The following is a 17,974-nucleotide window of genomic DNA, read 5'->3' as shown; positions in this document are numbered from 1 at the left end:
TTGAATTCAAAAGAAATCTGAAATTAAGGTGACGATTAAACCATTGTCAATTGTTGTAAAATCTAAGGTGGATCATGAATATCCTTCATCAAAGATAACTGCCATCCTTATCCAATCTGGCCAAATGTGATTCCAGTCCCATAGCAATATGGTTGACTCTCAATCACCTCTGGGAAATTGGGGGAGAGCAATGAAAACTGGCGTAGCCAACAACATGTCCTGTGAATACATAACAAAATGAAATGTTTATCCTCAGTTGGAGTGGTTTCTGAGCACTGCTTTTACTTAATCAGGAAGATAACATCCAATTTTACCCTGAGTAGGAGAGGGTCATATTTAGTTAATTTTATTTTGATGGGGGAGGGGAACTTCATGGTTTGCATCGAATAGATGAGAATGGCAAGGGGAAATACAGCAGGCTATGGAGTTAGGGGTGCCTAAGTTCTACTTTTGTCACGGGGCAACTTTAATTCTGTTTTTTTTTGTGCAAGTGGGTATTAGAAATAGATAATATCACACTATCTGTGCAGTACAAGACAGCAAGTCAGGCAGCATCTGAGAAGCAGGAGAATCAATGTTGCAGGCTGGAGTCTTTCATCAGGAAAAGTCGATTCTCCTGCTCCTCGGATGCTGCCTGATCTGCTGTGCTCGACTCTGATCTCCAGCATCTGCAGACTTCACTTTCTCCCAGTACAAGATAGGGGCAATGGGGACAATTGTTAAGTTGCTGGTGTCTTTTGGAGAAGGTAGCTTTTTCCAGGCTCATTCTGAGCATTTAGGAGAAAGTGAGGACTGCAGATGCTGGAGATCAGAGCTGAAAGTGTGTTGCTGGAAAAGCACAGGTCAGGCAGCATCCTGAAGGGCTCATGCCAGAAACGTCGATTCTCCTGCTCCTTGGATGCTGCCTGACCTGCTGCGCTTTTCCAACAACACATTTTCAGCTCATTCTGAGCATTTAGCAGTTTTTAAATGTAACACAACTTTCTTTCCTATTCCGTAGAATGCTTCATAATTGACTTGCTTCTGCTAGTTGGACTTCAACTGTAATTTTGATTCTTCAGCTTTTTCCAGCCACCTTGTCAGTAGTGTAGGAAATACAGGGTAGTTATATTAAATAATCTGTGTCACTCCATTGGCAAATGGTCACGATTATTTTACCACTCATTTCTTGAGTAAGTTTCATTCTTTTATTCAGTTCTAAATTTCTCATTAGATCTTGTAAACAATTTTTGGACTTTTATTGGTGTTTTTCTGAAGCCAGATTAGTAACCTTTCCTGTAGATAACCATGTCATGCAGCAGTCTGTACCTCATAATGCCAGCAAGTTATGCAGTATCTTGGGAATGTTCGTCAGCTTTAAAAAAAATCAAAAATGAAGCAAACCTACGATAGTAGCACAATGAATTAATTCACAGTAAATACATTAGCCAAATTATTGAAAACAATAAATGCATTTCAAAGTGATTAATTCATAGTTAACTCTTAAACGTGTGGTTACTCTTTCCACTTCATGCTTTCCAAATATAGAAGTTGAAACAGTTTGATCTCACTCGCTGAAATCAATGTTTGAATTATTAAATGTGCTGAGTTCTGCTGTACAAATAATGGTGACACTCCTAGCCCCACTGTTATTAAGGAGCAAATCAGGCAGCAACTTCAGGAAGCTGTACATATACTGTTAAAACAGAAAGCTGCTGTCTGTCTTCTCTGATCCTCCACACATTTCACAAAACCTCCTGCTCTCATATGTAGCATCCAAACATTTAAAAAAAAACCCAAAGTTGTGATACCTATCACGAGCTGTTCAGAGAAAGTTACAACTTGTCAAACCTATAATAGGCATGGGATACTGGATTGGCTGGCCCATAGAAGACAGAGGGTGGTATCAGATGGAAAGTATTCAGTCTGGAGCTCGGTGACCAGTGGTGTTCCACAGGGATAGGTTCTAAGATCTCCACTCTTTGTGATTTTTATAAATAACTTGGATGAGGAAGCGGAAGGGAGCGTAGGTAAGCTTGCCAATGACACGAAGGTTGGAGGAGTTGTGGATAGTGTGAAGGGCTGTTGTAGTTTGCACCAGGACATTGACAGGATACAGAACTGGGCTGATAAGTGTCAGATGGAGTTCAACCTAAAAAACGTGTGAAGTCATTCACCTTGGAAGATCGAATTTGAATGAAGAATACAGGGTTAAAGGCAGGATTCTTGGCAGTGTGGAGGAATAGAGGAATCTTGGGGTCCAGAGGAGATTTACCAGAATGCTGCCTGGACTGAAGGGCATGTCTTATGAAGGTAGGTCAAGGAAGCTAGGGTTTTCTCATTGGAGCAAAGAAGGATAGAGTGGATAGCCAGAGACTTTTTCCCAGAGTGGAAATGTCTGTCACAAGGGGGAGTAATTTGAAGGTAATTGGAGGAAGATTTAGGGGCGATGTCAGAGGTAGGTTCTATACACAGAGTATGGTGGGTGTGTGGAATGCACTGCCGGCAGTGGTAGTAGAGCCAGATACATGAGGGACATGTAAGCAACACATTGAAGATAATCTTCATTGCACTATGTAGATTAGTCTGATCCTAGAGTAGGTTAAAGGCCAGCACAATATCAAAGGCCAAAGGGCCTGTACTGTGCTGTATTGTACTGTTCTATGTTCCCTGCTCCAACATAGTGAGATCATGGTTAATTTGGTAAAAATTCAGTCCAACTTTGCCTTGTGTAAGTTCAATAACCCAACCTCTTTTTTTTCTCTAGGGAAAAAAAACACCCACCACAAATGATCTTGGAGAGATAAGAAATCACAACTCTACCTTTTAGAGGACCATCTCTTAATCTCAAATTGTGTCTAGTCTACCTCACAAAAGATAAATTCACCTTGTATTCTACCTTTTCAAATACCCTCCGCATTTTATCCATTTCAATAAGATTACCAAATCAAGCAGTGATTCAAGACACTGGCTCATCACCACGCTCTTGAAGTTAAATAGGGTACAGGCAACACATGCTGGCCCAGCCAGCAACTTGCACATCTAATGAAAGATGGATGTTTAAAAGCACACTCATGAACCTATTCCATTCCATTCCAAATGAGAATACAACAGGCAATTCCCTGGAACGTGTGCTTAAGGGCTGACTTGACAAAATATTTCATTATCACAGTGTCTCTAACACTTCAGATTTATTTTCACATTACACAACTTATTTCCTGGCAGTCAGGTAAACCAGAATACCAGCACAATATGTATTTCATGTAGTCTAGAGGCATCAGCTTGTATGTAACTGGCTGAAATACATAGATGATGGGATCCCATACTTGACAGTTTCTCCATTATGGGGTATAAGAGCAAGTCTTAAGTGGTTAGGAAAGGAAAGTCAAGACAAATGATTAGCCGGATGATCTAGGTAAACAGAGCAGTTGCTGGAAAGGTCAGTATTTGTCGCTAATCCCTCATTATGATGTTGTGAGACCATTTCAGAAGGTAGTTAACAGTCAACCACAATGCTGTGGACCAATGGTCATACACACATGCTGAATCAGGAAAGGATGGCAGATTTCCTTCTCTAAAGGATATCAGTGAACTAGATGGGTTTTTACAACAATCAAAGGTTGTCTTATGGTCACCATTACCAAAACTATTCTGTTAACACAATTTATAGCAGATTTTATGAATAGAATTTAAATTCCACTAGCTGCCACAGTGGGATTTGACCACACATTCCCAACTCATTAGCCTGGGCCTTTACAGTAACATTACCACACACCACCATTTCTCTCAGCTTGTTTTAAAACTTTGTGGATTACGAGTGAATTAGGAATTCAAGCTCCACACCAGATTTTAAGTCTGTAATCCAAGCTAATATACCAGTACTTCACAATGTGACTTTCAGCATCACAGCAATCTACTTGGAAATTCTTTTCCTCAACCTCTCCAGACTTACTACATCTTACTTTCTTTCTAAAATACATCACAGCCAATCCAATCCATCTATAACTCTACGACTTGCTAAAATTGCTTTGGAACTTTTCTACTCAAAAGACAAACCTCCCAAACTCTCATTCTGCATTTTTTTTTTACAGCCTTGACTTGCAAAATTACCAAATTGTGGAGGTTATTTCATTATACCATCTTAATTTTGGACACCACCTTAATCAGTCCTACTCTTAATTCATCTGCCACCTTTTTAATCATAAACCCATCTCCCCCTAACCACAGCTTCCCCCTGGCATTGTCTTTTATGTGCTCTGTATGACCTGAATCTCCTTCCTCTCGGCATCTAATATTAGAGAGAATATTTTAGCAACAGCCTATCCTTAGACTACCATAGCTTTAGCATTATCTCTTTGATTACATTCTGCATACACTTGGTCACAGTGACATCAGGCACTCACTAGTGGGACAATTATCTTTCTTTTATGGATTGGGCTTGGGATACATTTTACCTACCCACAAGATAGCGTATGTAAATCAGTGCAAAACTATCCCATCATGACTGGCCTAAATATTTCATTTTTTTGCATGAATATTTCTTCAGCCTTTCCAAAGAGAGTGGAAGCAAACATTTGAAAGGACAATGCCCAGTACCAATCAGTACATTTCTTTATCTTACAGTGAGTCAACTTGCAAACTGGCACTCAGGACAACACTTCCATTTAACTCAGTTTGTACAATGTGCCTTTGTATAATTTTCTGCTTCTTTCACAGCTTTTATTTCCATCCACCTCTATCTCATCTCTCTGCTCACAAAGAATTCAAAGATACTCTGGTATAACAGATGTGATCTGTTCACCCGGATGATGTAGACAGATTAACGAGCTGATTGGAAGAATGGTTATATTACAGGAAGCAGCCCTTTGTGTCCGTGCCAGCTCTTGGCAAGGAATATCAGCAATTCCAGCCGCCCTCCCTCCGCCTCCTTTATCCAATAGCACTCTTTCCCTTTTTTTTTTAAAAATCCCTTTGAAAATTGGGATTGAATCTACCTCCACTGTATTCTTTTTAAGAGTACATTCCTTGCTACAGAGACAGTTGATTTATCACTAGGCTAGTAATCTCAAGTCCCAAGGTAATACTTTGGGCTCACGAGTTCAAACCCAACTATATCAGCTGACGAAATTTAAATTCAATTAATAAATCCTGAATTAAAAAGCCAGTCATTGATTGCTGTAAAAACCATCTGATACACAACTCCTAGTTCATAATTTCTTGAAAGTGGAGTCACAGGTAGACAGGATAGTGAAAAAGGCTTTTGGCACACTTGCCTTTATTGGTCATTACACTGAGTACAGGAGTTGGGAGGTCATGTTGCAGCTCTACAGAACATTGGTTAGGCCACTTTTGAAATACTGTGTGCAATTCTGGTTTCCCTGTTAAAGGATGGATGTTGTGAAACTTGAAAGGGTTCAGAAAAAACTTACAAGGATAAGGGTTGGAGAGTTTAAGTTATAGGGTGAGATTTAGTAGGCTGGGGCTGTTTTCCCTGGAGCATCGGAGGCTGAGGTGTGACCTTGTAGAAATTTATAAAGTCATGAGGGACATGGATTGGATAAATGGACAAGTTCTTTTCCCTAGGATGGGAGAGTCCAAAACTAGAGGGCATAGGTTTAAGGTGAGAGTGTAAAGATTTTAAAAAAGGGACCGAAGGGGTTAAGTTTTCATGTAGCAGGTGGTGCATGTATGGAATTAGCTCCAAAGGAAGTGGAAGAGGCTGGTACAATTACAGCATGTAAAAAGGCATGCGGGTGCCTATGAATAGGAAGGGTTCAGAGAGAAATGGGCCAAATGCTGACAAATGGGAGTAGATTAATTTATAATATCTTGTCGGCATGGATGCGTTGGATGGAAGGGTCTGTTTCTGTGCTGTACATCTTTATGACTCTATAATTGACTTTTAGGGAAGGAACTATTTTCAGTTGACTGTACCCCAGTTGACTCCGAACAGTCCTATACATGGCCTAGCAAGCCAAGGGCAGCAGCACTATCATCTCGTGAATCAATAGAAAAAAAATTCACTGACCTGAAAGAGCATCGTAGAATTCATCATCACTCAATACACTCTGGGGAGGGGACCCTTTAACTAAAGACTGTTCAAGTTCATGATGTTCACAGGCCAGAGTTTGCAAAGCTTCTGAAAGTATTTTGTTTTTCTCTTGCTCCTGCTCTAATCGCAGATTACGCACCTGGAAAAAGAAAATGGAGTGAAAAAAATATGAGTGGTGGAGGGAAGGGGACAATGAAAGAAATAGAGACAATAAGGGGAGTGGAAACAAAGATCAGGAGAGAGAAAAGAAAAATCTATGAAAAAGTTAGTGACCAAAAGATTTGGATTTAACAAAACTGGCAACAGAACCAAATGTAACAGGAGGAGATTTTAAACAGCAATTTAGGATGATCAAACAGCCACACTGCCACATTGCATAATTTAATGGCAGTAAGAGACAAGGCAAAGAAAAATAAGCAAAAGTTAGTGGGAACCAAATAAAAAGGATGGAGAGATGAAAGCAATGAAGAAAATTTAACTTTCACAGTCAGAATATTGGGAGTCAAATCAACACAGGAATAATCCAAGAATTGAGTGTCATGAAGAAAAATATAAATGGTATTTGCAAAATTCCCAAGCTTAATATTCACAAACTTTTGAACTTTAATAGTTCAAGTGCCACTAGAGAAGACGTAAGCACAATAATTATGGCTGACATTCCACAGCATTAATGAATGAGTGCTACACTCAGAAGTGCTGTTTTTCAAATCAAGCATTAAACCAAGGGCTCATCAGCTCGCTCAAGTGAACAAAAATGATCCTAAGGCACTGTTATTAAAAGGAGAAGGGAGAGTTCAGGAGCCTGGTGTCCTGACCAATACTTACTTCCCAGTCAGCAATGGCAAATTTCTGACAGATATGGAAAGTAACTGTGCGCAACTGATTTAGCACAGTGGGCTGTCGAGGCTGGGTCATTAAGATGTAGGACAGAAGTAGGCCATTCAGTCCAATGAGATTGCTCTTCCATTCGATGTTATCATGGATGATCTGGTAATCCACAACCCCACCTTCCTGCCTTTTCCTCATAACCCTCGATTCCCCTTACTGATTAAAAATCTATCCATCTCAGTCTTGAAAATACTTAAGAACCCAGTCTCGAGAGTGTGGTGCTGGAAAAGCACAGCAGGTCAGGCAGCATCAGAGGAGCAGCAGAAGCGACGTTTTGGCATAAGCCCTTCATCCTGATGAAAGGCTTATACCGAAATGTTGCTTCAACTCTCAACTCTGATTTCCAGTCCTCACTTTCACCAAGAATCCAGCCTCAACTGACCTCTGCGGAAAAGAATCTCACAGATTCATTACCCAGTGAGAGAAGAAATTCCTCATCTGTCAGAACAGGGTCACCTCTCATTCTTCTGCACTCCAATAAGTATAGGCCTCTCCTCACAAGAGAGTCCCTCCATATATGGAATCAATCTCGTGAACTTTCTCTGAACTCCTGCCAATGTCAGTATATCTTTCCTTCGATAAAGGGGATTAAAACTATTCACTGTATTCCAACTGAGATCTGATCAGTGCCTTGTATAATTTTAGCAAGACCTCTCTACTTTTGTACTGCATTCCTTTTGAAGTAAAGGCCAAAGTTCCATTTGTCTTTCATATTACATGATGAACTTGGATGCCAGTTTCATGTGATTTTTGGATGAGGATTGCTAAATCACTCAGTGCCATTGCTTTCTGCAGATTTTCTCCATTTAAACAATACTCATTTCCTCTATGCTGCCCGTCAAAGTGTGTTACCTCCCATTTTCCCCACATTAACAAACAAGACCTAAGAACAGAATTAGGCCATTCAGCCCCTCAAGTTGTCTTTGCCATTTGATCATGGCTGATATGTTTCTCAACCCCATTTCTCCTGCCTTCTCCCTGTAACCCTTGCCTATTCATCTCGGTCTTAAAGACGCTCAATGACTTGGACTTCCCACGTAGATGTGACAGTCAAGGCGGCACAATAATGCCTTTTCGTCCACTGGAGGCTCAGGAAATTTGGCATATTCATAAGCAGCCTCACCAACTTTTACCAAATCACCATTTAAAGCATACTGTCCAGGTGCGTAACAGCCTGGTACGGCAACTGCTCTGCCCAGGACTGTAAGAAACTACAAAAGTGCACAGCCAAACCATCACGGAAACCATATTACCATCCATTTATACGGCTCGTTGCCATAGAAAGGCTGCCAACAAAGACCCATCGTACCCCAGTAATGCTCTCCTACAATCATTTCCAGCAGGCAGAAGATACAGAAACTTGAACACATGCAGCAGCAGGTTCAGGAAGAACTTCCTCCTGGCCTTTATAAGACTGAGGAATGGACTCTCCAGCCTCAAATAATGCTGATCTTGCTAATGTTGATCTTGCCTAGGCATGCCCAATGCGTCATAACTTGTATGTCGCTAAGTTTTGCTTTCACCCTATGATCTGTATGTCCTTGCTGCCAATACTGCTCATTAACTAAACTTTTCACCGTACTTATAGGTGCACGTGACAATAAATAAATCAAATGGCTTGCCTTTTATTTGGGCAAAAGGAAAAAGACTGAAAATGGAGAGAAGTCAATGATCTAATTGAATTGTTGAAAGGACTCTATGACTGAATGGCCTGCTCCTGTCACGCCAATCTACAGATTATTATGAAGCATTACTGAGTAATCCATAGTGCAGCATGATGTTTCTACCACTGGATGGCACAGTAACAAGGGACAACACAAGGTCATGAGGCCTAATGGGTATAAATATTGTGTACAGGCAAGCAGGAGGTTGGAAGAACACAGCAAGCCAGGCAACATCAGGAGGTGGAGGCCAGAAATCCAAAGTATAAAACAGAAATGGCAGCTACCACTCAGTGGAATCAGAAGAACTACAGTGATTGAAGGTGATGGATCAACACTATCGTTTTCAGCATAAGCAGGAATGGATGAAGTAAATGCTGGCCCTGCCAGTGGCACTCACATCAGAACAAATTTGTAAAAGCAACATCAGTGGAGAAAGAATGAGCATTAATGTTTCAGATCAGTGGTGGTTCAGTGCTGGGACCTTAATGGTTTATAATTTATTTAACACTTAGATCAAGTCATAGAAGGTACAGATGCCAAATTTGATGATGACACAAAGATAAGGAGGAAGCTAAGTTCTGACAGGATGCAAGGAGGCTACACAATGATAAAATCTATATTTAGGTTAGGTGAATGGACAAAGTTTTAGGAAATAGAGTGTAATGTAGGAAAATGTGAAACTGTCCATTTTGATAGGAAGCACAAAGCATATTGTCTTTACTAATAGAGATCAGGGAGTCCTGGGATGCAGAATCCTAGTGCATTAAAATACAACATCACGGGGTAGGTACAACAAGCAATTAGGACAGCTCACAGATTATCATTAGCATGAGAGGAACTGAACACAAAATTTGAGGTTTTGCTTAAGTTACACAGGGCACTGGTGAGATCACATCCAGAGTACAGTATTAATCACCTCAATTAAGCAGGAATGTTAATGCACTGGAAACAGTTCAGGGAAGGTTTTTTTCTGGACTAATATCTGGAATTCACAGGTTGTTATATGACAAAAGGTTTGATTCACGTTCTCTGAAGTTGAAAAGATTATGAGATTAACCAATTGAAATATATAAGATTCTGAGGGTTCTTGATAGGGTAGACAGGATCATCATTTTATAGGGGAATCTACAAACAAGGTTCATTGTTTAGAAAGCAAGGGCCACCTATTTAAAACAAAGACATTTTTATCTCCGAAGTCGTGAATCTTTGGAATGCTTTTCCTGAAATGGTGGCTCCTCAAATATTTTTAAGGCAGAAATCAATAGATTCTTAAGCAAGGGGGTGAAAGGTAATCAGGGTAGGCATAAATGCGGATTTGCGGTCATAATCAGATCAACCATGAATGACAGAGCAGGCGGAATGGCATACTCATGTCATGAGGTGTGGTTGAGAACTCTATCTGTATTCAATGGAATTTAGAAGGGGGAGAGGAATGTTATTGAAACCTCCAGAATATTGAGATCCGAATAGAGTGGACGTGGAGAAGATGCTTCCACCAACTGGAGAGATTAGAACTCAAAGGCACTGCTTGAGAATAACGATATAACCCTTTCAAACTGAGAGGAGGAGGAATTTCTTCAACCAGAGGGGGGAGTTAATCTGTGGGACTCATGGCTATAGAAGGCTGTGGAGGCCAAGTAAGTTTGTAGATTTAAGACAGAGATAGATAGGTTCTTGATTAGTAAGGGGAACAAGGGTTATGGCGAGAAGGGAGGAGAATGGAGTTGAGAAACATATGAACCATGATCAAATAGTGGAGCAGACTCAAAGGGCTGAATGGCCTAATTCTGCTTCTAATTCTTATGGTCTTAAGATCCTGCTCCTGGATCACAATGTTAAATTCAACCAGTGCAAGGTACAAGTGAATTCTGGCACAGTGATCCAATTAATGGGGCTTGTACTTCAACACAATCGGATCTTGTGTGTAATGCAGTAAACTAAGGCAGCACAAGAGAAGGGCTCAACAAAACAAGACGGCTATTGCCAAAAGTCCTCTCTTCAGCTGATTCACTTCCACAATTCAACAAAATTATTTTGTTGCCAAAGAAAAATACTTAGATAGTTCAGAACTTGATTCCTGCATTGCTGAAAAGATGCAAGCTTTCTAATTTTATTTTTGTCTTACGCTTGGGACAGACACAAGAATTCCAAATTTCATAGAGGCAACAATTCATACCAGATAGGAAAAGTGTGGATTGGTTCAGAACACTCTTGCCAGCCAATCAGAATGGATCAGGAGATAGCACGATCAAGAAGCACATCATAGAGTTTTTCCAATCTTAAGGAATGGAGGGAAGGGCTTCAATGATGACATGGAACATAACAGAGGAGAGACAAGAGAACTGGAGGTCCAAGAATGGTCAAGTGTTGGTGGGGGTGACAATAAAAGGGAGAGACCATGGCCGATAATTATCAAGAATTGAAATTTGATTTATTCAGTTTCCTAATTCAAGTGCAAAAACCAAATTGCAGCATTTTACACTGAGTGTGGCTAACCTGTGCTAACATTGTATATAGTTTGATCAGAGAAGTGATCTCAAATGCCTGAAAGGGCAGAAGCAGATTCAACATCTTTAGAAAGGCAAGTGAATAAGTACTCAGGAATCGCCACTAATCTTGGTCTTTATGCAATTCTAATCATAATCTCTCCATCACTGGCTGTGCCTTTCACTGCCTTAGCTCCAAAGCTTTGGAATGCCCTCTCAAATACCTTTATCGCACTTTCCAGCTTTAAGATACTCAAAATCTAACTCTTTGATCAAGTGTTTGGTCATCTGACATAATACCTCCCCTAAATGGCTCGGTGACATACTTTAGGTTTTACAACAGCTACTTTGAAGATCATTTATTAAAGGCTAAAACAGTTGTTTCATGACTAGTTCTTGCCTTTCAATAGCCAAATTGTTGAGAAAAATCAACAAGTTGTCTGTATGCGATTGTCTATATTAAGACTTGTGTAAGAGTAAAAATGATGAGAAAGCCAATTAGAAACTGCAACAAAGACAGAAAAAGTAGTATATCACAGTCAAATTGTTATATTATAGCTCATAAGTATAATATTGCAGGTTTGGAAATCTGAAACAGAAAATGCTAGCGGTCCTTACAGAATCCATGGAATCTCTGCAGTGTGGAAGCAGGCCCTTCGGCCCTACAAGTCTACAATGACCCTCCAAAGACTATCCCACACAAACCATTAACTCTACATTTACACCTAATCTACACATCTGTGCACACTATGGGCAATTTTAGCATGACCAATTCACCTAACCTGCACATCTTTGGATTGTGGGAGGAAACCGGAGCACCTGGAAGAGACCCACACAGACACAGCAAGAATGTGCAAACTCCACACAGACTGTCGCCCGAGACTGGAATCGAACCTGGGTCACTGGCGCTGTGAGGCTGCAGTGCTAACCACTGAGCCACCGTGCTGCCCAAACTGGTCTTAGTAGGTCAAGTATCTCTGGAAAGAGAAAGAGGTAATGTTTCTGTTTATTTGAATTTTGCCCCAATTTCCCAGGAGAATGCAACAAGCAACTTGCACTTTTTGATCTTAGTTGATCAACTGCATGCAGCACTTATTTTAGAATTCATGGAACAATACAGAGTCTTCAGATAAGGATTACCTTATCAGGGTGAAACTGCTTTGCTAAAATATAAAAGCAACTTGAAATATTTGCCCTTTTGCCACCCAAAGATTTCACAGGATGATTAGTGTATTTAAAATTAATTCAGTATGGAAACATGTGGAAATGGAAATCACAGTTTCTTGTGATAGAGGAGTTAAGAATTGAGGGCATAAACTCAAGGTTAAATGTAAAATTTAGAGCATAGGAAAATGTCTTTGTACAGACCAGGAAAATCGACATTTCGGGCAAAAACTCTTGAAAAGCCTTTCCTGATGACGGGCTTTTGCCCGAAATGTCGTTTTTCTTGCTCCTTGGATGCTGCCTGACCTGCTGTGCTTTTCCAGCACACACTAATTTTGACATTAAATAGAACAGGTCTTTTGGAGAGATATTTTCAAACAAACTGCTCAGGTGTGTTATGACACTTCTGGGATTTGAACCTCCTGGTCCAGAGATAGGGACGCTATCACTATGCCATAAGAACACTATCAACTGGGAACTGGATGCAAATGTCAACTCATGCAAGTTGAACTGAATAATCTGTTTCTGAATTGCAATTATCGACAAGTTTTCATCACAAATCGAGATATCTCTAACAAGAAGAAACAAACTAAATCAATTGCAATGGCTGCTGATTGTGGGACGACTAACAGCCAATCGAGAATGTTCTGCTGTTGATTCTTTTGCATTTGGGTAAATAAAGAGCTTACCCTCAGTTGAAAGAGAAGGCATCTTCAACAATGCTGCACTCTGTCAGCACTACACTTTCAAATGTGATTTTTGCAGTTCGGCTTGAATTCATGACTTTCTGACTCAAGGTCAGATATATTCCCTTTCAAGCCAAACTGACACCAGTAATTTCTGTAAGTGATCCGGGTGCATGGGAAGAAAACCACCACACCCCCTCAAAAACCAGTACAAACAAGTTACGTGGTCAAGACCATTTTAGTCCAAAGTTTTAAATCTTACAGACACAATTGCTAATTTCTGCATGATAATGGAGGGCTAATCACAAGCAGAAAAGATAAAGGTTCAGTGACAACAACTTTTTTTTAAAAAAAACTTTCATCGCTACATTGGACTGAACGCAGGCAAATAACCCACAGCACTTCATAATAGCGTAGTTAAACAAGCATGGCCAAAGGAGATGAGGGTAAAAGGTAACCTGTACAGCACAGCCCCTCAGCGCATTTACAACAGGCAGTCACCCAAATTAACCCAAAATAATTAATCTCTTGCATTAAGATCAATGTCAAAATTGCTGGTTGTGATGCTTGAAATGCTCAGCTTAATTTGGACTGAAACAGCTGTGCTTACGCACATTAATGCCTTGTTTAGACGCACTGATGCGAGAAGTAGTAAATAGTACCCAATTCAAGTGCAATGAAGCAAACACAATCCCAAGTAAATAACTTAAATAAAGCCAGAGTCAATGTATTGCATGCAACATTGTCAGTTTTCTTCAGAAGTGATCTGGAGGTCTTATAAGGCTATGAGAACTTCCACAAGAATCCCCTGTTAATTCAGAGTGTATTTTGTGTTTTTTCTTTCCCTTTCTCTTACCTGTCGTCCCTCACTGTGAAGTATTGAGAGAGGCGGCAGCACAGGGAACAATACAGAAACACCAGTCTGGTTATGATTGTGAAATCCAGTGAGATAGTCTGTTAGCCAGTGAAGGGGAAGAAGATGGTAGAGAGATAGTTTACCCTGATCACAGTCAGTCAGAGAGAACTTAATTCCTGACTTTGATATTTCCAATCAGAAACATTTAAAAGTAAACTGCTAGACAATGTTTGTTTTATTTATTCTTTCATGGGATGTGGGCATTGCTAGCATGGTTGAAAAATGTGGTGCTGGAAAAACACAGCAGGCCAGGCAGCATCCGAGGAGCAGGAGAATCGACGTTTCGGGCATAAGCCCTTCTTTAGCTAGCATGACCTATTTTTAATTGCACTAATTACTCTTGAAATGAGTGGCTTGCTAGAGCCAACCACATGGTTATGGACATGGATTCACAATTAGGCCAGACCAGGTATACACAACAGATTTTCTTCCCGAAAGGACAATAGTGAAGCAGATAGGTTTTTAGAAGGCAATCAATGCTGATTTCATGGTCACCATCACCAAGATTAGGTTTAATCTCCAGATTTATTAACAATTTAAATTCCAACAGTGAGATTTGAACTCGTCTACCCAGAGCATTAGCAAAGGCCTCTGGATTTCTCAGTAACATTACTATTATGCCACTACCACCCCACCATAATGGCAAACTCACAAGTCATGAAGAGGTGCGGAACAAAGGTACAAGTGCAAAATGTTTACACAATCCGCTCATTTTCCCTGGAGGTTACACAGGTGCCCTTGTGACAGCACGTGGAGTGCAGTTTGTACAGTTGCTTCAAAATCTCAAAACTCTCAAGGGAATGAAAACTAATCTGGTGTAAAATTGAGCGGAGTAACAAAAAAAAAGACTTACAATTTATTCTTATCTAGTAATGTGCAACTTATGAATAAGCCACACAGCCCAACAAGTATATGTCGATGCCCACACAAACATCCTCCCATCTATTTAATTGTATGCCAACTTGTCCTTCTAGTTCTTTCTCCTCCATGTATTTATCTAGCTTCCTATTAAATGCATCACCTCTAATAAATCTGCAGAGATAGGTTAGATCAAGGATGGATTGAAGAACCAGAGAATTTAAAATGTAATGCTTTGGACATCAGTTGGCATCAATCAATATGCGAGGAATAACGTGAAAATTGAACTTTGGGTAGAAGAAGAAGTAGGTGATGACGTTCTGAGTAAATTGAAGATTTTGATCAGTGTAAAATGGGAGTTGACTGAAAATAAAAATAATCTTTAAACTCTCAGGATTCTAGGTCTGGTTTTGCATAGGTGAAACATGACTGTGACCACTAGGTCTACTGGATAGAAAGACCTGCTTTCTATTAGTCTTCTGGATTGCTTTCTATGCATCTTCATGATTTGTACACCTAGACCACCATTGTGTCTAACATCTTACCAGTTCCAAAGGAGGCTGTTCTATCCCTAAGTAAAAGTGAATGAATTTGCACTTGTCTGAACTGAAATCCACTTGCTACAGTTTCTCATTCTATAAATATCTCCTTCTTGCCTGTTATTTTTAAAAGCTCGAGAGGTCACAACACAAATGCAGATATTCTGCCATTTAAATAAGTTACAAATACAGACAAATTAGACAGTTGTGACTAATTATACAGCATCTGTACGAGTGGAACCAAGTCTACTTTGGTGACATCTCTGCCAGACATTCCTAGAAGCCAGTGAAGACCACATCATTTTCAGTTTGCAATCTGCACCAGAGGCAAATTGATTTGATGAAAATTTGTGAAGAACTTATTGGGGAGATGCTATTGTGCAATCTAACAGCATGGCTCTTGCATTCATTCAGTACTTTAAGTTAAAGTGGAGTGAGCTTGTTTTTCAAAGAATAAATTTAGTAAAATGTTAATGACAAAAGTTACCATTCCCAACCTGGAAATTCAAATAAAAGGTTAGCAATTTGAGGGATTATACTGTTTTACATACTGCCTGACTCCTCAAGTGTTCAAGTTATAATTTATTTTATTTCAGAGGTAAACTTCGTCAGTAAAGCACACAATTTACTCAATTATAGTGAAAGTCACGGAATCGCAGAATTGATACAGTGCAGTAAAGCTATTTAGCTTACCCGATCTGCACTGGCTCTTTAAGCATTTAAACTTGGTGCTAATCCCCTGCCTAACCAATAACCCTGCACTGCGTTTTGACATGGTTCAACAAACCTTGAATTCATTTATAGCATGGGGATTTCTAGGTTCCCAAAAGAAGTAAATCTTTATTTAAATGAGAAGATAGGGGTTTTCTTATTAATGGGGTCCAGCTACAATACATTTTAACGTTATGGATCTTAACAGCCATGTTATAGTCATACAGCACGAAACAGACCCTTCCATCCATCTCGTCCATGCCAAACAGTTTTCCCTAAACTAAGCTAGTCCCATTTGCTTGTGTTCGGCCCATATTCCTCTCAACCTTTCCTATTCACATACCAGTTCAATTATCTTTTAAAATTTTGTAACTGTATCTGCATCGACTACTTCCTCGGGCAAATCATTCCACGTACATGCCACCTTCTGTATGAAACATTTGTCCTTCAGGTCTCTTAAATCTTTCTCCTCTCTCCTTAAAAATATGCCCTCAACTTTGAACTCCCCTAGGTGTTATGAAAGAGTACCACTGTATAACTACAACTCATTTATATTTCAAAGCCTTGAATGTGACTATTTTTTAAAAATCAAACATGCACATGCAATTAAGCTACTTAAATTCCATTGGTAAGGAATAAAAATATTTTCTACAACAGAAAAATAACTCCATGCAAACCACTTACATCCATGCCCAAAATACTGATAAGGATTATCTGCTGGAAGATGATTATCTAAGCTCTTTACAGATGTAACAACTACTCAAGTTCAACTGAATCAACATGGCACATCTACCAGCACCAATCTTCATGTGATCAAAATAGAACGACTATTTTTGCTGATTTGTCCAGCATGCTGTCAGTTTTAACTGGTAGTGAAACACTATACTGCTATGCTGAGCTAATATTTACAGTGTCACCAGATTATTACACTGGTTTTAGATACAATAAACTGAGGTCCAAGCTTCTCTGAAAATAGATGCAGCTAGCTCTTAAATTGATTCCTTTACAAGTCTTTTGTTTCATACTATGGCCACCAATTACCAGCACTTAATTTCCCTTTTGAGTTTGTCAATATAAATAAATAAAAATCTAAGTCAGTTCAATACAGTTGCTGAGAAACTGAGAATCCCACAAAAGTCAACTTTTACTGGAAACTGAGTTTATACTCTTTTTCACTAGGACACACTGTACATAAACCAATTCACATTGAGCACATTTACATGTAGAATATATAGAAATAGCATTTTTAGAAGGTAAAGGGCAAGGAAAATAAGCAGATGCAATATTTGAGAGAGGTTACTTTTTTTTAAAATCCTAGTAAACACAGAGGTCAAACTTTTTTTTTCTGAACGCTATCCCCCTACACAAAATAAACACTTCATCTGAAGAAACGTGGAAAATAATCTCAAGTGCCCACTTGGTGTGTGCAAACTTAAGAAATAGGAACAGGAATAAGTCATCAGTCTCCTAAGCCTACACTCATGCAATAACGATAATTTAATTAATGAACATGGATGTGAATGTCACCAGCAAAGTCAGCATTTACTGCACACTACTTGAGGTACTAGCAATGGCCTTCAGCAATTTAAGAGCCAAAGTGAGGACTGCAGATGCTGGAGATCAGAACCAACAGTGGTGCTTGAAAGGGATACCTGATGAAGGGCTTTTGCCCAAAACGTCGATTTTGCTGCTCCTCTGATGCTGCCTGATCTGTTGCGCTTTTCCAGCACCACTCTAATCTAAAATTGCTGAAGTCAATCTATTGCATACAGATTTCCAGGTGCATGATTTGAGTTGCACTTCAGAAAAAAAAGAAATTGTGCAGGTAAAAAATATGTTTGTTATAAACTGATTGAATTGTAAAGAATAAATGTACTGCAGTCAGATCTGCAGATGACAAACGTAACTGGAAAAGCAAGTTGCATGAGGTACAAACAATTTACAGAGAGATATGATTTAAATAGGCAAAATGTTGTTAGTAGTAATATAACGTGGGAAAATATGAAAATGCTCATTTTGGAAGGGAAGACA

The 17,974-nt window shown here is 39.6% G+C and overlaps 1 protein-coding gene across 3 annotated transcripts in view; it reads right to left on the bottom strand.

Moving 5' to 3' along the window:
• osbpl1a (oxysterol binding protein-like 1A) overlaps positions 1–17,974 on the bottom strand; it is a 217,741-nt gene that overhangs the window by 81,166 nt on the left and 118,601 nt on the right. For all 3 annotated transcript variants that reach the window (XM_060823911.1, XM_060823912.1, XM_060823913.1), the window contains exon 16: positions 6,008–6,170. In XM_060823911.1, the coding sequence (XP_060679894.1) occupies positions 6,008–6,170 (163 nt within the window). The remainder of the gene's footprint in view (positions 1–6,007; positions 6,171–17,974) is intronic.

The sequence above is a fragment of the Hemiscyllium ocellatum genome, chromosome 4 (assembly GCF_020745735.1).
Source record: "Hemiscyllium ocellatum isolate sHemOce1 chromosome 4, sHemOce1.pat.X.cur, whole genome shotgun sequence".
Lineage (NCBI taxonomy): Eukaryota > Metazoa > Chordata > Chondrichthyes > Orectolobiformes > Hemiscylliidae > Hemiscyllium > Hemiscyllium ocellatum.
This window is presented reverse-complemented; position numbering and strand designations above follow the sequence as displayed.